At 43.3% G+C, this 25,670-nt stretch overlaps 1 protein-coding gene across 2 annotated transcripts in view; it reads left to right on the top strand.

Annotated features, from left to right (window-relative positions):
* The window catches only part of GNB4 (G protein subunit beta 4), a 31,662-nt gene extending 6,107 nt beyond the window's left edge, over positions 1-25,555 (top strand). The window contains exons 2-10 of one of the 2 annotated variants that reach the window (XM_059479004.1): positions 10,581-10,677; positions 14,843-14,881; positions 15,592-15,698; positions 16,789-16,852; positions 17,558-17,720; positions 17,869-17,935; positions 18,067-18,268; positions 19,434-19,650; positions 20,783-25,555. In XM_059479004.1, coding sequence (XP_059334987.1) covers positions 10,621-10,677; positions 14,843-14,881; positions 15,592-15,698; positions 16,789-16,852; positions 17,558-17,720; positions 17,869-17,935; positions 18,067-18,268; positions 19,434-19,650; positions 20,783-20,889 — 1,023 coding nt within the window. In that variant the 5' untranslated portion in view covers positions 10,581-10,620 and the 3' untranslated portion in view covers positions 20,890-25,555. Of the gene's footprint in view, positions 1-10,580; positions 10,678-14,842; positions 14,882-15,591; positions 15,699-15,873; positions 15,946-16,788; positions 16,853-17,557; positions 17,721-17,868; positions 17,936-18,066; positions 18,269-19,433; positions 19,651-20,782 lie in introns of those variants that run through there. The other variant, XM_059479005.1, reaches the window with a different exon arrangement.
* Positions 25,556-25,670: the final 115 nt, after the last annotated feature.

Raw genomic sequence — 25,670 nt, 5'->3', positions numbered from 1 at the left:
CATCAGTCACCATTGCTGAGAAGAACTCCAGAGGTGGAATGGATGTCTCAAACATTAAACCCAAAAGGCTCCCAGGAGCAGTGTCTGCTGTGTGCTGAGGGCTGGAACAGATGGATTTAGCTGAGCTGCTGACCTGGCTGACCAGGACTGAGACATGGACATGGAGGGAGCATTTACAGCAGCAGAAGTTCCAGTGGATTGGAAAGACCCTTGAGCAAAGCAGGTTGTGGAGCCGTGGGCTCTCCTGGCCATGGTGTCTGACTCATTATTCCTCTCTGTAACTTAGGCTTTGTCTCCAGAGAGGAATTCTGCTGTTTATAGCCTAGTAAGCATCATGTGTTCATAAAAAAGTTTTCATATAAAAAATTAAAAAGTTACACTTTGTGGAAGACTACTACATGTGGGAATCAATATTGTCTTTCTTTGAAGCAGCAGTTTGTTTCTCTTTTATCCTCTTCTGTTGGAAACTTAATCTGGGGCCATTTTCTTTCCAGGCAGATAGGTAATTTCTGAATTTGGACCAGTTAAAAATTACTTCTACAAAGACAGCCTTTGTTTTGAGAACCTGCAAGTGTGGAGATAATTAGGAACACAGTACTACTGATTTCCTTAATGTAACTTCTTTCTTCATTTTGAATGTTGTATCTTCTTTAGTGACTGTTTGAAAACACACATTACAGCTTGAGAAACATCAAAAGCAATTCCAAGGAGTGTAGATTAGATATATCAGTCTGATCACAAGTGGTACCAGAAGTGGCAACACAGCCCATGTGCTCTTAATCCTGTATTTGCAGTAAAAGGGTGACAAAACAGTACATGGGGTTTTTACTTCCTAGCACTGGATTTCTGGTCATTCTGTAGTGTGAGGTTTTTGGTAGATTGTTTTGAAGTATATATATATAATATAAATGTGAATCTCAAAAAACATTTTTTAGAAGGTAGCCTGAACTCTAGTCTGGAAGAGAACTTAATTTTCATGGCTTCAAATGACAAGTTATTGACCAGAAATGTATTGTGAGCCAAAAGCAAAATTAAAATGAGACCCAAGGGCAATAGTTTTATCTGCCCTTTGGATAATTGGTATTAAAAAAGCTGAGATGTTGATGTTGCCTCGTTGTGCAGTGAAAGGGTGCAGCTGTAAGCTGTGTTCAGCTGTGGGATGAGCAGCACATAAAGCCTCGCTGTGCCTGTGGTAGCAAGGCAGTGCTGGATGGGGAGGAGGGAAGGGGCTGGGACCATGGATCCATCAAATGCATGGCTTCTGCTGATGGTACATCTGAAAGGATATAGTGTGTGTGTGTGTGTGTAACTGGTACTGCTGGGCTTTCTGCTCCTCAGGAGAGTGAGAATGCTCCACTTGCAAAAACTGTCAGCCAGAAATTATTGCAGGCAAGTGAGCAGTCATCTGAGATGAATGGAGGCACTTTTCCTCTAGACACTATAGTTTCTCTTAATGTGTATCTTCTCCATTGACTTTAAACCTCAGATTTTCTGTGCACTTGGTGCTTTTTATGCATGCTGTGCTGTCTGCTCCCTCTCAGATAACAGGAGGCTGCTTCAGTAATCTTTTGTGCCTGTAGGTGCCAGACCAGATTTGATATGCATAGCAGTGCATGGCCCTACATGATGCCACTTCAGTAAATACCAATGCATTAGCCCTTAAAAAAATCCAAAGTCAAACTTGCTTAGAGATGGATTTAAATGTAAATGAGGGTCTTTCAGAATGACTTTGAATTGTCACTCTGCAGTACACTTTTCCTACTAAAATGTTAAAATGGCTTCTGGGTATGGCTGGGTATTTGAAGAGACAAAAGCCCCCAGCTCACTCCATATGTGTATCCACCTGTCTGTCCCCAAGGAATAAATTGGACTGAAACCATCTCTGTCTTCTTACTTAGGGTTATATCTTTCTGCTTCATTAAGATCTTTGTTGCCATTTCTTACATGTTTTGAATTGCAAAACCAATAATAATTTGTTCAGTGATGGAGTGTCCTGAGGTCAGTGAACCAAGTTTTTACTGCAGAATGATTATTATAGTCACTAAAGACAAGATCATTTGAATTTCACATGTAGTTCTGTTTGCAGGGAGTGTGATAAAAATAAATCTGTGCTTATGTACCAAAACATTTTGACCTGGAAACGAGCATAATGAATATAAGATGCAAGAATGTTAATTTTGGAAAAATCACTGTTGGACTGTGAAATATTCATGACTAAAAAAATTCCTTCCTTCCTGTGCTTTTCTCAGCCTCATGCTTAACACTGAATTTCTTGAGGCTTTTTTCTAGAATTTAGAATGTGTGGGTTAAGAAGAGTAAGGCCTTTCTGTATGTGTTTTATGAATGTACTTGGCTTTGACTTCAGCTGGGTATTAGAAATAAACTCTCATATCTCTGAGCTTAAGAAACCAGTCCCATGAGCTGTCAGCCAAATAAAGGGTAACAGTCTCCAGTCAGCAATTTTTTTTTACTAGTAAACTTTAGAATCACTTCACTTAAATTTCTAAACTGATTTCCTTTGGCTGTTTTGTGACTGCTGTCAGCAAGGTCAGTGTTTGTTGGTCTGTTTGTCCTCCATGGAAACCACCATCAAACCAGCCACCAAAACCAACATGGGCCGTGCCCTGGTGTGCTGGGGCTGGTCCCGTGGAATCATAGAGTGGTTTGGGTTGGAAGGGGACGTTGAGGATGCCCCAGTTCCAGCCTGGCTGTGTGGGTTCTCTCCCTGAGCCAAGCGATGCCTTTGAGAGGCAGCAGCACCACGGGACCTGCTGGAGCTGCTGCTGCTGCCTCTGCTCCCCTCTGGCTGGAAAACTCCAGGGTGATGTTCACAGTGCTCAAGTCTGAAGGCAAATGCAGAGGTTTAAATTCTGTTCATAACTCCAAGTAGTTCTTGTGCTGTATAGAAGTGTTTTGATGTGGCAGGCTTTATTTCAAAGTCCTGTTAGAATCCCTGGCTGAGCGTGTACGTGTGTGTAAAATGGCACCTGTTTGTGCTCGTTATGATGAGCGGGTCGGAGGTGTTTTGGACAAGGGAGGAAGGAGCAGCATTTGTTGCTTTGAACGTGCTGGTGCCACCCGGCTGGTGGGTGGGGTTGTGTTCCTGGTGTGGCTGCTCAGGCCATGTGAGCGCACCAAGAGGAGATTTGAATCCCAGTTTGCTGGAGTCTCTGTTGCGACCTCCCATCCCAGCTGTCCATGCAGTTTCTGAGCACACGCATCCATTGGTCCCTCGGAATTGGGGATGGTCTCTCTTAGAGGAATGGGTGTTTAAGAAAGTTCTGCTCATACCCTTCCTCTCGAGAGGCGTTGGTTGATTATTTCCTGTTTTTGTACCAAAGCTATAATGGAGACATATCACTTTAAAACACTTCCAAAATGTGCAGAAGTGCAACAATAGCACTGACCTCAGCGAGCGAGGTCACACCCAGGCTGCTTCCTGTTTTCTTCTTGGGGAGACCAGAGCCCTGAGCACGGAGAGCTCTCCCTGCATCTGCCTGGGGATCGGAAATCAGAGCAGCAGTTCGTTCCTTCTGACTAAATGAACATAGAGAAATCTTAAGGAAAAGATTCAGTTAGGATTTCCAGGCTTATTTTCTCAATTGTAACCCCTTTTTTTTTTTAGGTAATAACCATTATTTTCTTACTTGACTGGTGTGTGTAAGATGTTCTGCAGTTAGTGCACTTCTCAAAACATACATTAAAGATAAAGAAAGGAGGGGGATGCACTGAAGAAGTTTGAGAGGAGAGATAAAGACCAAGGTACACAATGGGGCAATTATAGCCCTTACATACTGTTATTTCAACTTATCCCAGCATTATTCTCCTGGGATTCGAGTATTAGTTGACCAGTATAAAAGCTCTTTGCTTTGTTGTCTTTGTTTATTGATGCAGTACTGCTACAAGTCAGAACAAAGAAGGCTTGGGAGAATGGATAGCTGGAAAGGTCTTTGAGAAACAAAGGAGAGGCAGCATAGGCCCAAGGTATAGTAAAAAAAGCCATTAAATGTTTCATTTTCCTCAGTGCAGAGCTGAGTGTCTGTGTGATTCTCAGACAGCTCTACCATATAAAATACTTAATGTAAAATTCCACTTGAAATAGTTGCTATATATGAAAGTATGTAACTGCAGCACAGCGGTTACATATTTTCATATGTTTATTATTTAATTAAATTTTATATTAATTTCATAAATTAATGCATTTACTTTACATTACTGTTGTGCAGGCAGAGATTTCACTTGATGTAAGGCTTTGTCCTCTGTGTCCAAGTTTGTAGATTTTGAATATGTCAAATCCATTCTCTTCAGGCTGTAAGAGATAGAACCTCTTTTTGTTCTTCTCTTATTCATGGCTTTGGGGAGACATAAATGACTGGGCAAAGCTGCCAAAGTCTTGTTTAGTGCCACTAAATGAAGCAGTGTTTAATCAAAATCTTCTCTGGCACATCCTGAGTATGTAAAGTGTTGTTCTGTGTGTGCTGGCAGGGCTCAGCTCCAGAGCCAGAACCCACTGTCCACAGCCTGAGTGTCTGAGTTAGCAATGTGTCTCCCTTGAGAGAGCTGGAGTGTTTCTTGGTGTCTTTCCCCTATATTTAGTAGAGTGCTGTAGTTAGCATTCCTTATGTTCAGCCACCTGTGTGATCACATGAAAGCCATGTGGAGCCTCCTTTCTCCTCCTGTCTGTTGATCACTTTGAGATCATTGGTATTACTGAGTGAGATCTTTGAGATCTTGCTGCATAGGAGTTGAGAACCTGAGGTTGATACCTGTAGGTTAGCACTTGTTTCAGTTCTAAAGGACTGATTTTTTGATAGAAAATGAAATTCTTACTGAAATAACTGTCTGATAGCTCTTAAGAATCCAGTTAAACAGACTGTTCTTTTTGCAGTCCCTTTAATCTATATATTTGGCACAGAAATAGCAAACCTTTGTTGTGGGGAGGGGCATATTTACACTTCTCTAACTCTTGCAGAGAAAATTGTGTTTTTTCCAGCCACAAGGTTTTGAGTCCACAGGTTGCAAAGAGAGTACTTTAGAGACAAGACCCTGGGGTAATTTGTCACTGCCTGCCTGTATAATGAAGAATTAAACTCTTAGCAAATGATGCTGCCACTGAATCAGGAGTAGTGTAAGGAGTCATTTATCTGTGGAGAGCTCAAGCCTGGCAGTGGCTTTCCTGGCACTAGATAGACTGTACAATCTGACTTAGTTAATACATTGCCTTGGGAGGCACTTTATTTTGGTATCAGTAAATTCACTTGTACAAGTCTGAGGAGGAAATCGCTCTGAGTGCAGTTCAGCCTGCAAATGGCTGAGGGCAGGGTTGTGCCTCCCTGGTACCCTGAGCTTCCTGAGCTGCTGCTTCTGATGGAGGCACCTCGTGTCCTTGGCTCCATCCCCTGCTGCTTTGGGTGTCCTGCAGTGGCACCCTGGGCTACCAGAGGTGCTGAAAGGTTCTCCCCTGTCCTGTTGCCTCAAGGCCTCAGCAGGTGGAACTGTTCATAGTTCATCGTGCACACGTTTTTGAAGAGATGCCTCTGACCTCTTTCATCAGAGGTGCTGCCACTGAGTGCTGAAAAGCAGATACCATGGGTATTCTGCATCTGGGCAACCTCAGAATATTTTTTCTTTGATTCAACATTTATAAAAACTGTGAATAAGTCAGGGAAGTAGACATCCCATTACCCCCAGTCTCCTGAGATGGCAGGAGGAATCCTCACTCACTCTTTCTACCAGTATAAGAGCTGATGGCTTTGCTGTGTATATGACCAGGCATGGTGCAGTTGGGCTCCTGGGGAAATTTGTATCTGCTGCTCCTCCAGGCTGTGGTATTTTGATCTTGGAGGGGAGAGTGAAGAGGCACCATGTCCTTTGTTAACCCAGTATGGGTTGGTGAGGAATCCACTGAGGTTTTCAGTAATTTGTGTGAGGAAAAGTCTGCAACACAGCCATCACTTCTGTTCTTGGCAATCTTTGTAAACCCTGCCAAAGCACTCCCAGCATTGATTCTGATAAAACCCAAGGTGTTTACCTGATGCCTGGTAGCACACTGGAAGGTTGTGGTGGTGTCTTGTTTCTCTGCAGTGAGGACTGGTTTGTAGGATGCAGCCTCTGCTTTGCTGCCAAGCATCTCATTGTGTGTTCTTCTGTGCTTCACTGGTCACCTCACTGGTAGGCTTAGAAACAGTATTACAGCAAGTGAATCTAGTCTGGGTAATGGTCTTTGCACATAACTACCTCTCTTTAACCATGCTGGAGCATCAGAAGTATTGAAACAGACACAGATGCATCCATGAGTTCCAAGCTTCCAAGCACGTACTGATCTTCCTGTGTTGGAGCTGTGAGTCTGGTGGCATCAGTAAGATGTTCCCACAGGAGTTTGACAGGAGTTCAGAGAAGCTGCTTGCAGAGTTGGTGTGAATCTGGAAATGCATTGTGAGAGCTTCCTCCCTACCCACTCAGTTTCTGTAGCTTCCTGTGGGCACATGAAAATAGTGCTTGAAAAAAAATAAAAATCTCAAGTGGAAGCGTCTTTCTCCCAGTTCTGCTAAATATTTAATGGTGGGGATGATCTGAGCACACAGGCCTTTGCATTGGGAGCTGCTGCCAGGCAGTGCAGCACTGTTGGATACACTTCAATTTAATAGTTGAACTGCACTTAGTTTGTTTACTGTAGTATCTTGGTGTTTATACATAGCTTAATATCTCAGTTGTTCAAATGCTGTGTGCTGGAAAGGAGCTTTAATGCTCAAAGCTACAGTGAACCAGTTCTAGAGTGAGCCTGGATTTAGTGGAAGTGTGTGCTGGTTTGAAGGCAGCTCTCTGCTCACTGGGGTTGACCTTGAACCACTGACACATTTCTGCTGAGCAGTGATGCTTAAGGCTTTGCAGCTTTAGAACATGCTGGTGCTGCTAGGGCTCTGCCACTGCTAAAAGTTTCTTTCAAAAACATGGAGGATCATTGTCCTTTTGTTCACTTCAGAATTATTTTTAAACTAAAGACATGTGGGTGAGTGAGGAGGCTTCTGGAGTTTGTCCATGTAGGAATTTGGAGGTGTGACACAATTTAAAGTTGTGAAGTTTACCAGCTGTGCAGCTGCTGGTGCAGCTTGGTGCAGAAATGGCCTTAGTGGTGAACAGTGCTGATAGGAGTGACATTAATTACCATTAACCTCATGTGCAGAATTGTCTTTGAATATCAGTGCAGTGCTACAGCCCATTCTCAAATCTGCTCACAGCTTTACCTGTGAATGGAAAAATACCCTAACTTTGAGTGCTTGTGACTGGCCATGCGTGCTTCCAGCTGTGAATAATGTCACTTTCTTTCTGATCAGTGATTCTCTGTGAGAATTTGAAGTGACTGTCTGCAGAGCACTGAAGTGTGTGGCACAGCACAGGGCAGAAGCTGACTTCACTTCTCAGAAAATTTGAGATGCATCAACTTCCCTGCTAGGAATCTTCATCTCCTGTTAAAAATAGCACATAAGACTGCTAAGCATTGACAGGCAGCATGGCTGGCTGGCTTTAGACCTTTGAGACCATTGTTCTGTCTGTGTTACCTTTCAGTAGGTTCTGGAATAAAAAGGGAAAATCATACTGAAAAGGTTAATTTGGCACTGTCAGAACTGAAAGTGGGGCTGTGTTTCATAGAGGTATTTTCATTAAAGGCATTAAGGTTGTAGTTAAACTGATGGCCTGTAAAGGTTTGTGATTAATGTGTGTGCTAAAGTCATGTTTTTAATGCTTAATCTTTAAAATTGGATACCAGTGTTGATGGCTTGTGTGTTATGCCTGCTGTGCATTCAGCAGTGTTTCATACTCCAGGCTGCTGAAAAAGGAGCACAGTGGGAAATGGAGAAGTCTCCTGGAGAATTCCCATATGAATTACAGCATCTTTGTAGTTGAACAGAGCACAGGTTTAGGGAAGGGAAATGTGTGAACCTCCCAGTTTGCTTACATGTAGCTGGAAATACCAGTTAGAGCTGAGTCACCATCCCTGTCACTGCTGGGGATGATGGAGATGATCCAAGTCAATGTGTGTTTGTGAGCTGGTTCTGAAATGGACTTGGAGTGAGACCTGTGGGAAGCAGAGATTGGAAGGAAGTAGATGGATAATTAGTGAAGATATTTTTCTTCTTGAGAAGCAATAAACTTTGTAGCTCTCAAACACTTGTATAAACTGTTAGTCCAGGGATGATTTTTTTATTACAAATTGCATTGAACCAAAACTTCTCACTCTTTTAAAGCTTTGAGTGTGGTGTTTTACAGATGGAAAAAACCTTTCCAGAGTCAGTCTTTTAGAGCATATCACTACTGAACTGCAGAGAACCAATAGCCAGATCAAATAAAGGGGTTTCCCCAGAGGTCTACAACTTACCAGACGCACTGTGACCTTTTTTAATCTGGTTTTTGGCCATTTTTCAGTGGACTAAATAGGAAACATAGACTATCATTTTGAATAGGTTTTCCTTCCTTCCTTCCTTCCTTCCTTCCTTCCTTCCTTCCTTCCTTCCTTCCTTCCTTCCTTCCTTCCTTCCTTCCTTCCTTCCTTCCTTCCGACACTTCCTTCCGACACTTCCTTCCGACACTTCCTTCCGACACTTCCTTCCGACACTTCCTTCCGACACTTCCTTCCGACACTTCCTTCCGACACTTCCTTCCGACACTTCCTTCCTTCCTTCCGACACTTCCTTCCGACACTTCCTTCCGACACTTCCTTCCGACACTTCCTTCCTTCCTTCCGACACTTCCTTCCGACACTTCCTTCCGACACTTCCTTCCTTCCGACACTTCCTTCCTTCCGACACTTCCTTCCTTCCTTCCTTCCTTCCTTCCTTCCTTCCTTCCTTCCTTCCTTCCTTCCTTCCTTCCTTCCTTCCTTCCTTCCTTCCTTCCTTCCTTCCTTCCTTCCTTCCGACACTTCCTTCCGACACTTCCTTCCGACACTTCCTTCCGACACTTCCTTCCGACACTTCCTTCCTTCCTTCCTTCCTTCCTTCCTTCCTTCCTTCCTTCCTTCCTTCCTTCCTTCCTTCCGACACTTCCTTCCTTCCTTCCGACACTTCCTTCCGACACTTCCTTCCGACACTTCCTTCCTTCCTTCCTTCCTTCCTTCCTTCCTTCCGACACTTCCTTCCGACACTTCCTTCCGACACTTCCTTCCGACACTTCCTTCCGACACTTCCTTCCGACACTTCCTTCCGACACTTCCTTCCTTCCGACACTTCCTTCCTTCCGACACTTCCTTCCTTCCGACACTTCCTTCCTTCCGACACTTCCTTCCTTCCGACACTTCCTTCCGACACTTCCTTCCGACACTTCCTTCCTTCCTTCCTTCCTTCCTTCCTTCCTTCCTTCCTTCCTTCCTTCCTTCCTTCCTTCCTTCCTTCCTTCCTTCCTTCCTTCCTTCCTTCCTTCCTTCCTTCCTTCCTTCCTTCCTTCCTTCCTTCCTTCCTTCCTTCCTTCCTTCCTTCCTTCCTTCCTTCCTTCCTTCCTTCCTTCCTTCCTTCCTTCCTTCCTTCCTTCCTTCCTTCCTTCCTTCTCATTCTGTGAGCAGAGCTAGAAGTGTTTTGGCTTTTTATATAAAATGTCATGGGACCACTATTGCACCTTTCTGGTGTGCATTTTCCGTCATGAAAAAATTACAAATAAGTGCCTGGCTTGTCTGTGAGCAATTTACTTGCTGTTGTTGCTTTCACTGCAAGGATTTTGAAGTTTCCGTGTGTGAATAGACTTAAGAGGTCTCTAGTGGTGTTTGACTGCACTGCTGTGCTGGGGATAAAAACCTGAGAAAATTGATCTGAGGAAGCTTGTTCAACACTGAAAAAAATCAAATGCAAAAATCTGATTTGAAATAAAATAATCTGAACGTGTGCCTGCATGTGGTCGTACCGTTAATTGATATTTTTATTAAGTTGGCTTGGAGTCCTCATTCAGATGACAACTGCTTTAGGGAGCAGAGAGCTGTATCAGCACAAGGATGCTTTTAGGGAGGATTTGGTTTTTGCTATCCCTTCTCACTCTGTGAGTGCTTTTGAAATTTAAAGATCATTGTGTTTTGCCTGAAAAAAATATGAGAAAAAAGTGGAGATAATCTGTTATTTCAGCTGTAGTCTAGGATTCAGAAATTTCATCTTTAATAAAACCAAGTCTGCCCTGGATGTCCTGTGCCAGGTGGCTGTACCACAGCCCTGCTGAGCCCAGGGGCAAACCCCGGGGGCAGCTGCAGCCTCTGCTCTGTGTTGCCATCCTGGGGCACAGCCTGGCAGAGATCTCTGGGCGGGGGAGCAGGGAGCTGCCACAAAACAGGTTTGTAAAGTACAGTGGGTGGTTCTGTTGACAGTTGCTTTTGTATTTAAAATAGACTTCACAAATTTCTGCTTCTCGTGGTAATTCAGGAATTGAAATCACTTAGGTCTTGCCAAATTCATTAACACGGTGTACTAAAGGGAATGTCTGTTTGGAAGCCTTTCTAAAAGTAGAATAAAAATAAATATATACACAGATTCTTAGGTTTTTTTGTTATGTTTTCTAGTGAGGAGAAAAATAACTTTCAGTATCTCTTTCCCTCCTCTTGGCAGGTTTTCTTCACGAGTGGAGTGTAAGAAATAGAGGCTGAAGATGAGTGAGCTGGAGCAGTTACGGCAGGAGGCAGAGCAGCTGCGAAACCAAATCAGAGTAAGAATTGTCAACTGCTTATTTTCCATGCTAAAACTCCTCCTTTATGGGAACAGACTGTAAAGATCTCCTCCCTTTTGGGAACAAACTGTAAAGATCTAGCAGTTGTTCCAGTTTAACTCGTGCAGAGCTTAAAATATTTTCAGAATATTTGAGTTAAAATCAGAAAAGCCTTTGGTATAACAAAGTAAATTTGTAATATTTCTTGAACAAAATGTTTTATTTCCTGTTGAGGTTTGCTGAGTTTTGGTGCTGGGGGGTGTATGTGTTTTTGCAAGTTCTGTGTTCTGGGTTTTTAGAAACAGAAGGGAGCAGCAAGCTTCTAGAACCTAGGCATGACAAGTTTGGCTTAAGGGTGTTAGAAGAGCTTGGTCCTGGGCTAAAGGTGACACCTGAAGTTAAAGCAGGAGTGTGAGAGAGCCTTCCAGAATGGATGTCATTTCTACAAGCACTGTTTCTTGGCTTCCTGTAAAGTTTATTTTTATTAAATGCTGATGCCCCCATACAGGCTATTTTTTTGTTGTATTTACTCAGTGAAGATAAACCAAGGATGAGGTGTCATGCCCAAAGTTAGTTTTCCAGGAATCTTCTGCAACGTGCATTTATATGTCAGTGATACAGTTTTCAGGGAAGTATAATAAGGATCTTCAAAGTCTGTTTATTTTTCATCAAAATTTTCAAAGCATGAAGCATTCATAAATCTGATTTATATGGGAATGGCTTAAAGAATAGAGTCCAGGTTTCTCAGAATGTGTTGCACGCACAGAGGTTTTTTTTACCTTGGCATGTGCTGGCAGCAGTTGCTGTGTGGTGTCTCCTGAGGGGTGTGAGGCTGCTGGGGGGTGTCAGCCTCGTGCTGAGCACACTTGGTGTGTCAGGGCTGTGCTGGGGCAGCTGCTGCTCATTCAGAGCCATCCAGGGATGCCTCTGTGTCCTGCTCTCCTTCACACACTGGAGACACAGGGTGGGGATCAGGCAGTGCTGTGCCACTGTGCCCCTTCCACCTGCTCTGTAGAGGATACAAGGAAATTTTTAGCTTAAAATACTATTTATTTTTGTTCCAACTGAAGCTTTATTACAGAATTATGCTGCTAAAAGGGGTTCATAATTCTTCAGTTTGTTCAGTCTCACACAATTGGTGAGTCTGGTTTCATGCAAAGCTGTGGGAAGAAAGAGCTACTAGGCAAGTTAGAGGGCTTAGAGTGTGCTGCAGGAATGTTTGCTTACTTTTTAAATTTTGGAGCACAGAAATGTGATGGACTCTTGGGTAATGGTTCCATTTTGTGGCTTTAGGTCGATTGAACATTTCCTTTGTAACTCAACCACCCAAACTGGTAACTGGATCTGTCAGCTGTATCAGCTCAGTAACCCTGGTTCTCTTGCCTTTGGGGTCCCTTGGCTCAGCAATGGCAATTGGTGATTCCCTCTTGTCATCTGAGTGCAGACTTGGATACCTTGTAGTTAATTCTAACTTCAGATCCTTGGGCAATTAAAAATGCTTCTGATGATTTAATGTCCATGAAACTTTCTGGCCAAATCAATTTCATATTTGAAGAGATGGCTACTTATCTTGTTGATTAAATCATTGCACAGTTTTTGTTTGGGATGGGCAAGAGGATAGATACAGGATCTGAAAATAGGGTTTTAAGTGTCAAGAATATCTACTGGGCTGGTTATTTTCAGGAATTATTTTTGATGCACTCCTTAAAAGAGATGAGGTCACTACTGCATTAGATGTTTTATGTACAGCTAGCATTTTTCTGTCTTAGTTGTGGACAGCTCTTGGGTTTTGTCTGGTATTTCCTCTAACAATATAACCACAGAAAATCAGCTTTGTGCCTAGAAGTGAGGTCCAGATAAGATTGTACCTAACAGTGTCCTGAGGTGTAGAAACTGCAGTGCAGAGCTGTTGATTCCCCAATGGACTTCAGTCTGCAGTATTTTAGAAGTGTTTCATGACTATCAATTTTATTTTTGCAGTATCTAGGTGATATCTAGGTGTCTCCCCATGCAGCTGGAGCTCTGGTCTGTGCACAGACAATGCACAGCCTGAGATTGCAGGAATCTGTAGTGCAGGAAGGTGGAACAATGAATTGTCAGATATCTGTCAGATGGCTTGATGGCTAAAATTAATTCTTAGTTCTGTCTGTAATGAAATTCCCATGTCATACATGTGTCCTCACTGTGAGAACTGAAATTGAGGATAATGATTTTTAGATGTGTTGCTTACTTGGCACAGTGTCATTCAAACCAGAAATTTTGGACAAATGACACTATTTAAAAAATACAGTTGTGGTGAAAAAACCCTACAACCTGCAGTGTGTGCTAGGAAAGTCTGGGGGCTGCACACTGATCAAGCAGTTGGATTTTTCTCACAAATTTTGCATTGTCTTGCTGCATGAACTGAAAAAAAATCTGCAATTACATAAAGAAGTTTATGTTTTGACACTAATGATTATGTTATGGTGATGCATATGTAGAAATACAGTTTCAAGGTAAGAATTAAAATAGCCTGTTGAAAGTCTCCTTTTCCTGCAGTTTTGCCAATTGTATGGCAAGTATTAGCCTCAAATACAGGAGTTGCTAATAGCTTGCTCTTAAAGAGCAAAAAAGCTTTGTTTCATTCAGACTGCATTCAGAATTCGTTTTATGTTGAACATTTTCAGCTATTTCAGGACAATCAAACAAGCAGTCATTTAAAATGCAGTGTGTTTCTTCCTGTGGATGAAATAAGTCCTGAGTGCTAAGGGATTTGCTGCTCTGGTATTTTAAACCCCTCCTGATTCCAGACGTCAACATTTTATAAATATTTCTACAGTTCAGACGTTATAAAAATAAGTTGAGATGACTTAATCCACTCTCAGGCTTGCTTTTTGGGAGGAGAGCTACAAAGGGTGGTCAAAATAAACATGCACTTAAGAAATGTTAAAGTTGCAATGTCAAGTAACTCTCAAGCAAGAGCTTGAAAAAACGTGAAGATCCCAGCCTGATCATGTTGAGGCAGATCCAAAATGTGCAAGCAAATGTTTCTGTTCCTGCTCTCAAAGGGACAGACTGAACAATCTGCACAGACTGAACTTGGGAGGGACTCACAAAGTGCTGCTGAGGAGGCACTATTGTTTTTGGGTGGCTGCTTCACTGGTTGCACAAGGTGGAGAAATTTCCAGGAGTTGAGAGGGTTCTGTGGCTGCTCCTGGTGATGTTTTAACTTCAATTTGTGCTGCACAGCTCCTGCCTGACTTCAAGCCCTTTAAGCCATTTTGTCAGAAGGAGGACAGGCCATGCCTGTCTGTGTGTCCTGGGAAGGGCCCTGGGCTGCAGGAGAGCAGAGCAGTCACAGCTGGGACTGAAACCAGCTCTTGCACAATCTGTGTTGCAGGAGAGGCTCAGAGGAGCTCACCTGTGCCAGGGTTCAATGTGGGACTGAATTACACAATGAAAGTCAAGTCTGTTTTCTAGGTCAGGTTGAGTCATGTGCAGGAAACAAGTCCTGTGTCCATAGAGTCTGAGATAAGGAAAAACCCATGGAGTGTCTGTGTGGAGATGTGGGCACCACCCGTTCCATGAAATGGGTGAGGGTGTCACTGGGCCATTTGTTTCCCTTCAGTTTGTGTCAAGTACATCATCACTAAGCCTTGGTAATCCTGCTGTCTGTCCTGCTCCTGGCATCCTGCCTGCTGATTTTCACCCTTCTCTCCCAGCCAGCAGGAGGGTTAATGTGGGCACAGAGCTTGCTAATGCTGTGTAATATGTGGTTGCTTTTCCAGGTGGATCAGTTCTTCCCTTGTGCTCAGCACACCCTGAGCAAGCACAGCCAGCCCAGGGAAGGAGTACAGGGAACAGGGTAGGCACTGGGACTTCAGGATGGCTCCAAATGCCTTTGAATCCCATAGTCTGCAGAAAGGGAGATTCAAAGGCTCCTGGGGCATGGCCTTTCTTAAGTCCCTCTTCCTCCACCACCCCTTGTTGTGTGCCATTGCTTTTTAGATTCCTTGCACAATAAAACAGATTAGGGTGACAGAAGGAATATTGGCATGTCAGTTGGTGGTGCTGTGTGGCTTTGAGTGTGTTGGAATTTAGTTCAGGAGTTACTTTTCCTTTAGACCCTCTCACCTGATGCTCAGTGTTACCTTTCCAATTGAACTTGTTCCGTTTTTTGTTTCAGGATGCCAGGAAAGCCTGTAGTGACACAACTCTTGCTCAGGTATGTTCCTGTTCTTTGTGTAGGCTGTTTCTTGAGAGATGAAAAATAAAAATATCACTTTGTGACTCTAGCATGTATCTGAAAGAATAAAGTGTATCTGAAAGAATAAAATGAAAGAAGCCTTTGGAAATGTGCAGTGTGTTTGTTTAGTTTTAAATAAGTGTATAAAGCCCCACCAAAAAACCCAAATAAACAAAACAGCACAAAACCCAAACCAGTCAACCCCCCTCCACTATCTTTATGGATCTTGCTTCCAGTTTACCTTTTAAGTACAGTATGTTTATTGTGTTAAATATATTTAGAAAGACTTAAATAAATATCTTTTAGCAGTTTTTTGAAAACAGAATTATTTTGCATATAAAGTTCTGCCATGCTTTAAAAAGTAACAGTGCAGTAAATACTGAAGCATTTTCTTTCATTGGTTTAAAATGAAAACTTAGAGATTTAATAATCTGAAATAGCCTTGGAATAACATAGGACTATTTTAAAAGAGCTTCCTGGAGTTTCATTGTGGGCACTGTGAAGTGTGTTATGTCTCTGTAAAATCTGTTTGTGTCGGTGTTTGCTGAGTGTTCACCAGTATCCTATTTTTTAATGTTTTTTGTTGTGTGCCAAGATAGATAATCTATCAAAGTTCAAATGTATTTTTGTTATCTTGTGCATTAAAAATAGTTCCCAGTATCTCAGGGGTTTGTTTGGTTTATTTTTAGATCACAACAAGTCTGGACTCCGTGGGTCGAATCCAAATGCGAACCCGGCGCACACTCAGAGGTCACCTAGCCAAAATCTATGCCATGCACTGGGGATCTGACTCCAGGTGTGTACTGGGAGCTTGAACCTGCCAGGGAAGGGCTGGGATCCCACTGCTGCATTCAGTTTAATGTCAGCTCAGGGGGCACTTAGCCAAAATCTGTGCCATGCACTGGGGATCCGACTCATGGTGTGTACTGGGAGCTTGAACCTGCCAGGGAAGGGCTGGGGATCCTCCTGGCACCTTCACACTAATGTCAGCTCAGAGGGCACTTAGCCAAAATCTGTGCCATGCACTGGGGATCTGACTCCAGGTGTGTACAGTACAGGGAGCTTGGAGCTGCCAGGGACAGCCTGGGGATCCCCCTGGCACCCTCAGATTAGTGTCAGGCCCTTGGAGCCTCATGGAATGGAGCTGCTGCCCCTGCAGGGGATCACAGACCAGCACTGCTGGGGGGTTCAGAGAAGAGATACTTTGCTTGTTCTTGCCATAGGCATTTTGCTTTCTCCTTCTTTCAATTTTAACTTAAGTTTTTGAGTCTGTTTGAGCAAGAGAGAGTATGTGATGAGGCATATTTTTTGGAATGTTGGAAATTGTACATTCCAAACTATTAAATAATTTTGTAACTTCTATGGTAGGGATTTAAAAACTTTACTGACAATTTTTTATTTCATTGAAAAAAGATCCTTTTTTATCTAGTGGGAAAAATAACTTGGAGTTTTGTTTTGCTGCCTTTAGAGCAGCTGATGGTGAGGTGTAAACACTGCCTCTGTATTGTGTCCTCCAGGGAGGAATTAATCTAGAATCTGTTCTCAAGATTTATTTTTGCCTAAATTCCTTATTTGCTTTTGTGTAACTGTGTAGTTATATGAATAATGAAAGCAGTTGTGGGAAGGGTTCATAAAATGTGTTTTTAGTGAGTTGTGCACTTGTGATCATTTTCAATCATGAGTCCCCATGGGATTCCTCAGTCAGGTGATACGGAGATCTAGATCTTTGCAACAAATGCACCCTGTCAATAAAAAGGAAAAAGCAGAAGGTAATAAAGAAATTATGAAACTTCTGAATCACTTGATAATCATGCATGATGTATGTGTATTTTGAGATTTTTTTGTTTGTTTGATATTAACATATTTTATTTTGTGTTCATATTTAGGCTACTAGTCAGTGCTTCTCAAGATGGAAAATTAATTATTTGGGATAGTTACACAACAAATAAGGTAGTTATTTATTCTCCTTATCAATAATTTATGTATAAGTTGTGTGTTTGAATGGGCTTGTGTCTGTCTTTTACCATGGTTGCAAATCAAAAATCAAAAGTAGTCTTTCTCATTCAGACAATCTCTTTTTGCTCCTTTCATGGCTGAGTGAGCACCAGTGATGTGTTGTAGGTTGTGTCTCTGAAGCAATAGTTAAGTACATAATAACATGTAACATTTTCACTCTTACTTGCCTAGTGCAGTAGCTGTAGCTCTCTGCATGTGTGGTGTTGCTTCTAAAACTAACTTGGTTTTGAATTATAGAAATACACAACCTCAGAATTTACAAGAGTGCTTTGGGTTTGAGAGCACAGGAAGGAGAAGGAAGAAAAACAGCTGTTAGGGAAAAGCTTAGGTAGTGTGGAGTGGAGCTGTGCTTCTGTAAACCAGGCAGTCTCCATGGGGACAGCCATCCTGCCTAACAACCTGTAGTTTAAAGATGTAAATAAGTTGGACAGAGAAATCTTAACTAGAATAAACGAGGACTGTAAATGTGTAAGTTTACGATAGCTTTGCTATGAAATCATGTACTGAAGATCTGGTACCTGTCACCAGGAGCTGTGGGTGTGTACAGTGCAGTGGGTTGGGTGTGATGGGCTGTAAACCCAAGTGCTGGTGCTGCCCCGTAGCCCTGGAGTGTGCTCTGAGCCTGCAGTGTCCCTGCAGATGCACGCCATCCCCCTGAGGTCCTCCTGGGTGATGACCTGTGCCTACGCTCCCTCGGGCAACTACGTGGCGTGCGGGGGCCTGGACAACATCTGCTCCATCTACAACCTGAAAACCAGGGAGGGCAACGTGCGCGTGAGCCGCGAGCTGCCGGGCCACACAGGTCAGTGCTGCTGCTCCAGGGGACAGCCCTGCTTCGGGCTGGCACTGCCTGTGCTCTGCTGCTGTGGCACAGCCTGGGGGCTGTTCTTGTATTTTCACCCTCAGTCGTTACTCCTGGGTCAAACCCTTACACAACTGTTTGTTTTTAGGATACTTGTCCTGTTGTCGCTTCCTAGATGACAACCAAATTGTCACTAGCTCAGGAGACACCACTTGGTGAGTTTTTGAGTTCTGTTGGCCTTCTCCCACCCCCTCTTTCTTCCTTTATTTTTTTCTCTCCAATGCCTTAATTTGTATTTAAAATTTGAACTCTGAAGTAATGACAGACGTGTTAACTCCATCTGCAGTGCTTTGTGGGACATAGAGACTGGCCAGCAGACCACCACGTTCACTGGGCACACTGGAGATGTGATGAGCCTCTCCCTGAGCCCAGACATGAGGACTTTTGTTTCGGGCGCCTGTGATGCCTCCTCGAAGCTTTGGGATATCCGCGATGGGATGTGCAGGCAATCCTTCACGGGGCACGTGTCAGACATTAATGCAGTTTGTGTAAGTGAGCCTCCTGCTTCCACGTGGGAAGAAAGGGGGAGGATAAAGGCTACATTTGCATGAATTCAGCTTAGAGTCTACTGAGCTGCTTTGATTTAAAATCAATTAGTTAGGGTAGAGAATGTTAAATTGTATGTAATGGAGAAGGTTGTGTAATAACTTACAATCTACTTTGTAAGTGAATTATTATTGCCATTATCTGTGATGCACTGCGCTGTTCCTGGAATAGTTTCCCCTGTGTTTTTATTCAGTTACTGAGACACCACTTTTTTTAAGAAGTAAAGAATGGACTAGGGAAACTTTTTAAAGCATGGCAACATGTTAAAAACTGAAAATTGTAGATAAATGCAATATACTGAGAGGGTAAAACACAGCCAAGCATCCTCATCTTAAAAGTTTTTTTGTTGAACAAAAAGAGCTTTCAGTGAAGTATTCTGGAAGGCAATTAAAATTAGTATTGATATTGAGTATTCCCTGGAATAATATGGTAATATTTAGAAAGTGGATTATATTTCCCCTCTGTCATAGTAACACTATGTTCAGATCTGCAAGATCCAGGCTCTGGTAAATAGAGAAAGAAATCTAAGTCGAAGCTGCATCTGTTTTTGATAAACATGAAAAATTGTTAAGGCTGAGAAAATACCAAACACATGACCAGTACAAAAATGCAGTTCCTATACTTAGATCTGAACCCTGAGATGTGCTGGGCTCTCTCCATTCCCATTTCAATCAATATTGCTGTTGAGAGAATAACTCGGATTTGGAATAGATTTTTTTAGGAAATTGAATTGTTTGTTTGCAGTCTTCTGTCTTGGCTGAGCCAACCTGGCTGACCAGCTCAGGATGGAACACTGTGTTCCACTTGAGCCAGGATGTGCAGAGCTGGGGTTTGCTTCATTTTGTAGGAGTCAGTGGCATCCCCTGTGACTGCTCTTAGAGCACACCCAGGAGCTGCCTGGCTGTAATTCCAGTCACTCGGGTGTCCCCAGTGCTGTTCCAGAGGTGTTCCCTTGCATAGCTGCATACATGCATCATCCAACACGCAGAAATAAAATAAACCATTCTGCCTTTGCCTGGTGAAACAATGCTGTGCTGTGCCCAGCTCAGCATGACCAGTGTGTGTTCCATGCTGAGCCCCCGTGTCTCACCCCCACGTTTCTGGCAGTTTTTCCCCAACGGCCACGCGTTCGCCACGGGCTCTGACGACGCCACGTGCCGGCTGTTCGACCTGCGCGCGGACCAGGAGCTGATGATGTACTCGCACGACAACATCATCTGCGGCATCACCTCCGTGGCCTTCTCCAAGAGCGGCCGCCTGCTGCTCGCCGGCTACGACGACTTCAACTGCAACGTCTGGGACACCCTCAAAGGGGAGAGGGCAGGTGAGCACACGGCCACAGCTGGTGCGCAGTGCAGAGCCAGGGTGCTGCTGGTGCTGGTGTGGATCTGCTGCATTCCTTTAGTGCTGTGTTCTCCTTTCATTGCATGTGGTTGTGTCTTCCAGAAGTCACACTGCATTTCAGTTCCATCTCTGTGGTGTGAGCAGTAAATGAGGCAGGAGAACTGGCCTGTTCTTGGGCTTTACAGATCTGTGTGCTGGGAGATCCCAGCTCTTGAGGCTGAGGAATGCCCTCCAAAATTGCATCTACAGGAAATGTATTTCACTGAAGTGTATGGGGTTAAGTAGTGCAAAATTACACGTTTGCATTGTGTTTTGCACCCATGAGTGGCAGTAATTCAGATGTAGCTACAGGAGTCTTTTGGCTTTGCATTCCCTGCTGTTGGGAGAAAGGGAAAGTGGAAACTTCTGGTCCTTTTGTCAGCACACAGCATGTTTTATAGCACAGCTATTTCTATTTCACTTCTTACAGTAACTTAAATGCTTGGGCCTGGTTCAGTTCTGAACATCAGTTCTGCTGTCCAGACTGAAAATAAATCCTTTTCCTTAGTTCTGCTACACCTGGGTGGGGAGCCTTGGGAGAGCAGACAAGGGCAAGAAGACTTAGAGAGAAAACAGAACCAAAGCAGGAAAGAGGCAGGCTAGTGCTGCTCTTCCGTTTGCCACAATATGTGGGGGATTTGTAATCCCTAGGGCTTGCAAAACTTGAGAAACTCAAGGTAGTTAATGCATCCAGGACTTTGTCAGGAGACATCACAATGGATTTTGGGAGTGCTTGATGGCTGAAATTGTGGATGGCACTCTAGAAAACGGAAAAACCAGTAGAGAGCCAGATTAGGGAAGACATCTATGGGACAGAAAGGAGAAGTCATAAGGGCAGAGAGAAAAATGGAGGCAATATTGTGTGTAGATATTTTTACATACCTTCTTGTTGGATTTTTTGATAAGGCTGTTACAGTCTATGTGGTTCCTCAGAGTAAAGACAAAAAAGAAGAATTAAGATCTTGCATTGTATCTTTTTTAGTACACTTAAGTCTTACTTGGGAGAGCAGAATGACAACTGAAGTCCTTGGCATCTTGCAGACACTGAACTTCCATTGCTTCTTCTTTTCCAGGTGTCCTGGCTGGCCATGACAACCGTGTCAGCTGTTTAGGTGTTACTGATGACGGCATGGCTGTAGCTACAGGGTCTTGGGACAGTTTTCTCAGAATCTGGAATTAACTGGGAGCCAAACATGTACATTCTCCATTTGAGATCTGGAGAGATCAATGCTGCAGCCTATAGCTGTGAAATAACATTTCTACCTTGTATTTGCAGGTGAAGTTTTTCTATTCACTGATTATTACACAAAAAGGCTTTCTGTAAACTAGAAAAAAAAATCAAGTGAAGAAATAGGGGAGGGGGGAAGAAATCACTGACTTTTTAAAAGGGGCCAGCACACATAATCATGGTGACCGACAAACTAAGAGCCAGTCTTTTTGTTTTTGGTGGTTTGGTTAGATTGTCCTTGAAGGGTTTTTGCTTGTGCTCAGTCTGCTAATCCTGTACTTTTTTTTGTACATAACAGAATATACACATTATAGCAGCCAATTATGTAACATTTGTCTGTATGTAAAGAAATATGTTTGCATTTTTTATGGAACTACATTTATAGCTTTGCTTTTAACCTGAGATGTCACTTCTGAGTTTTGTAGTGGGTGAACTAGATTGCTGTTTTAAATGTTTTTGTGAATTTACTGTAGATAAAGTGAAGCCAATGGTATGTATGTGTTTTTTATAATGGAAGGCATTTGAATTTTTTTTAAAGGCCCTGGAGATTCCCAGTTAATACCTACAGCCTTATTCACTCACTTCCTGACCTGCTTGCCTGTTTTTGATCAGGGGGTTCTTCCTTCAAGCCAGTGGTTCCTGGTTCATCCATTGGCAGTCATGACCTCCAAACACCCAGGAGTTAACGCCAGGTAGACTTGCACCAACAGCAGAAATAATTGGAAAATAAAATAAATCCAGGTGTTTTAGCTTCCTCCCTGCAGGCTTTTGCATCAGTTATTCCATGCAGTCTGTGGGTACAGAAGCCAAGTGGCCGAGTGCTGTGGCCAGCTCAGCTCTGGCCACACGTGTGGGTTTGGCTCCTCACAAGCTGCAGCTGATGTGCACTCCCAGTGACTTGGCTGCTGCTCAGAGCCCAGAGCAGTGTGTGCAGAGATTGCTCATTCCACACCAACTGAGAAATTCAGGACTTTGCTTCAATTCCTAAGGAGGATTTAACTGTGCAGTTAATTGCTTGTAATTCCTCTCCAAATTCAGGGGTTGCCAAAGCACACCACAACCAAAAGTGCTTGTTGTTAGTTCTGTGCAGTGTGAATTACCAAAGGAATTGTGTAACTTAACTGCACCTGTGTGACCCCTGAAAACTTCCCTGAGGATATGTGCTTGTTCTGTGTGCTCTGAGGCCTGTGCCATGGGGGTTTAGTGATGCCAGATATTCTGCAGCTCCAACACTGTAAATGGCCATTTCTGCTCCTTTCCTGATTTGATTCTGATTTTGCTGTCAGTTGTTTAGAAATCTCACCAAGTACAGTTCAGTGCAGAGACAGGAAAATCATGTGACCGATGCCCATTTGAAACTGCCCAGGGAGGATGCTGAACTTTTTGGTGCCTGGCAGCATGTCTGCACTCCCAGTGGATGTTCCCTTGGGAATCTGAACATCTGTGGCTATTTTGGAATGGGGGATTAAGTCTATTGGCTTCTCTTAAGTGACTTATTTTAAAGATAACGTCAATTTTAAATCACCAGGTTGGAAGATGATGTTAGCTGTCATTCATTGGAACTGATGGGGAGTCTGGGTGTCTCTGGGTCAGGCAGGAAAGAGAAGGACCCAGAATCCTGTAGTATATTCAAAGGATTTCTGGCTGAGATGACTTCTGTCAAGTTTCTGGCATTTTTTAATCCTAAACTTCAGTACTTCCAGACTGTGCCTGTAAACTCACCATGTCTATAATGGTGAAGGTGCCAATAAATACACCAGTCAATCACGGTAAATTCACTTTTAAAATGAGAAAAAGGCGCTTCTTATACTGGAGAAGGAACATTTCCTAACAGCAGCCTGTGGTGTAGGACCAAAATCCCACTGTATTGTGTCTCACAGCAATTCCTCAGTGTTTTGCTTTGTGATCTGTCTGCATTTCTAGAACTATTATGGAATTCTTGTAACTCTCTTAAGTGAGCAGCTCTTTGGAATCTTGCAGACTCAGTTTATTTTTTAGTGGTGCACTTGATTATTTTTTTTAACTCACAGCTGCCTTGAGTGAATCATTCGGGAAATTTGTTACTAAGGAATTTTAAGAAAATATTCTTTTTCTAAAAAAATTCTTTTCCATAGAAGTGTGTTTTGAACCAATTTCCTAGTCAACACCTTTGCCGAGACAGGTGCCATTTTTACATTCTGGTATTAAAACTGGTTTCTACTTGTGAAACTCCAAAACCAATTTTACAGCTGTATATAACTTTTCTTACCAGTTCAGGTAGCCTGTAACAGTGGTAATGGCTCTTGTACAGGTATTACTGCAAATAACTTCACTGTCATTGTTGGATGGCTGCTGCCTCTTGGATTCAGCTGCTTTTAAAGTAAATCCCAAGGAATGCCAACTGCTTGCTGAGGTGTCCAACAGCATCACAGAGCTCTGCTGCCTCTGCTCCTCGCTCAGCCAGGTCTGAGGGGCTCTGCTCAGCACACGGGACCTGGGGGAAGCCTGAGCGCAGCAGGGAATCGGCGTCTGGTGCAGCTTTGGGCCTGGAGGAAGCTGTGACAGATCCTGCCCAGGTGATGGTTGCTGTTCATTCCTGCCCTGGCTGTGGGTTGTTTTCCAAGCCTGCAGATTGCAGTACCACAGGTACTGTGTGGTGCCACAGAATGACTCAGGCTGTGGCATTCCCTTCTTTAGGCTGGCAGGGACCTCTGGAGGTCGATGCCCCAGCTAAAGTGAAGGTGGCTTTTATGGTAAAAGCCCAAACTCCTCCTAAAAGAAGGAAGGTAATGAAATGACCCTTGATAGGTTTTACTCAGCGTTGAATTTCAGACACTGGTGTGTGCCTGCAGTTTTCATGGGCCCAGGTGTGCAGCTTGTGTGACTGCACCATGGCAGCAAACTTGCTCACAGCAGGTCTTGCAGCATGAGTGGGCTCATCTTCACTGGCTTTAAAAGTTTGTAGCCAGGCTACAGCCTTAGCTGAATTTCAAATAAGTTGTGTCATTACAGAACTGGAGTAAGCAAGAGCATTGTGCCAAACAGTGGCAGAGTAACTCTTGCCCAGCCTCTCTTCTAAAGGCAGTCTGTTATGGCTTGGGAAGCAGAACCATGTGCTTGATGTAACAAGGTTTAGTTTATTCTGGTAGAGTTTGTCAGCATTTTCTAATGTGATCTAACTTTCCAGTAGAGAGTTCTCCCTTCAGGCAAGTGCCCAGCCTGGGCTTGTTCCCATGTAGCCTTGGATGGCTGTTTATTGGTGGAGAAAGCAGTTTGAGATTCTGGAAACCACAGAAAGCTGCTGTGGCTTCGTGCTGATGTTTGCTCATGCACTTCAGTAGTGTGGCCTGGTTCCATCTGCCTGCAGCCCTCCTCCTTGCACACACTGCTGTGCTCAACTGCAGACCCATGGCAGGGCTGGCAGAGCCAACAGCTCCATGGATTGACAGGATTTGTGCCACTCCAAAGGGACTGTGAATTAGATAAAGAGGCTTTTCCTGCCCAGGACAGGCCTGACCTTGCCTTGGCAAGGCTGAGCTGGAGCAGCAGCAGGTCTCAGTGGGTCCTTACTGTAATGCATGGGCTGGAAGTAGTTGACTCCTTCCTTCAGTTGTGTAACCGCTCATCTCTTGATGAAGTTCACATTAATTACTTTAAGATGGAATGAAAACATTGTGAAAACATTCCCAGAGTTGTAGTCTGTCCTCTCTGGGGACACTGTCACCTCCACTAGGTTTAGTGCTGTGCTTTAAGATGTTGGTGAGAGTTTTGGCTAATTGGACTAGTTGGTATCAATGGTTGTGTAGCAGAATGGCTGGTTTTGAGATAGCATTTCCTGTCCAAGTACTTAGCATGGGTTGATGGTGCACTGTGTATCCAGTACTCTGGCATGCATGCTGGTCACACTCCTCCTACACTTCAGAGGCACCAGAGCCTTTTATCCAATTGCTGGTTATGTAAAATACATGCAGAATGTTAATGCAGTGTTGTTATGGTAAATGTGTGAACAGTGTTACTAATTGATATAACTGATAACAGATTACATGTGCCTGACATCCTTATACCACACAGTATGTTTAGGTTTTAACTAATATGGACTTCGGTGGAATAGTCTTAGGTATTTCAAGCCTTTGTTTTACTTACACAATGGTGCTCTCTTTGTGTTTTTCTTTTATTTTTTTTAAATAAAAGCATCTGAACACTTGTAGTACATATTACATCCAAAGGAGTCCAAAGCAAAGTGCTTCTAAAATTGCTAAATTTTACTTTGCCTTTAGTTCCCAGCATCTCTCATCAGCTTTTTTTGTTTTGTTTTTACTTGTTGCTGACTACTTTGGAAAACTTTGGTAATGTTACCAATTATGAAGTGATTCTGCACTGCCTTTGGATTATGTATGTATTCAGAAACAGTCTTAAGGCTTTTATTTAAGCTATTAAAAAACCAGGGACTTGTGCCATTTGTTCTTTAACAGTGCTGTTGTAAAAAGACTTCCCTGTGACAAAAAAATCACTTGCTATGAACTTTGTTTATAGCTTTTTTTTTCCACGATGGATCTTTTTCTTTGTATTTGTACAGTGGCTCAGTGAAAGATGTTGCCATGAGTTGATATTGTAACCAATAAACAAGTGCTTTTAACCAGCCTGGCTCAGCTCTCACTGTTGTATTAGAGCAGCCCCTGGCCTGAGAGTGTCGCTGGGATGGGGATGGAGCAGCAGCTGGGACCTGTCCTGGATCTGCAGTACCTGTGGGAGTG

This window comes from Ammospiza nelsoni, chromosome 10, assembly GCF_027579445.1.
Source record: "Ammospiza nelsoni isolate bAmmNel1 chromosome 10, bAmmNel1.pri, whole genome shotgun sequence".
Taxonomy (NCBI): Eukaryota; Metazoa; Chordata; class Aves; order Passeriformes; family Passerellidae; genus Ammospiza; species Ammospiza nelsoni.
This window is presented reverse-complemented; position numbering and strand designations above follow the sequence as displayed.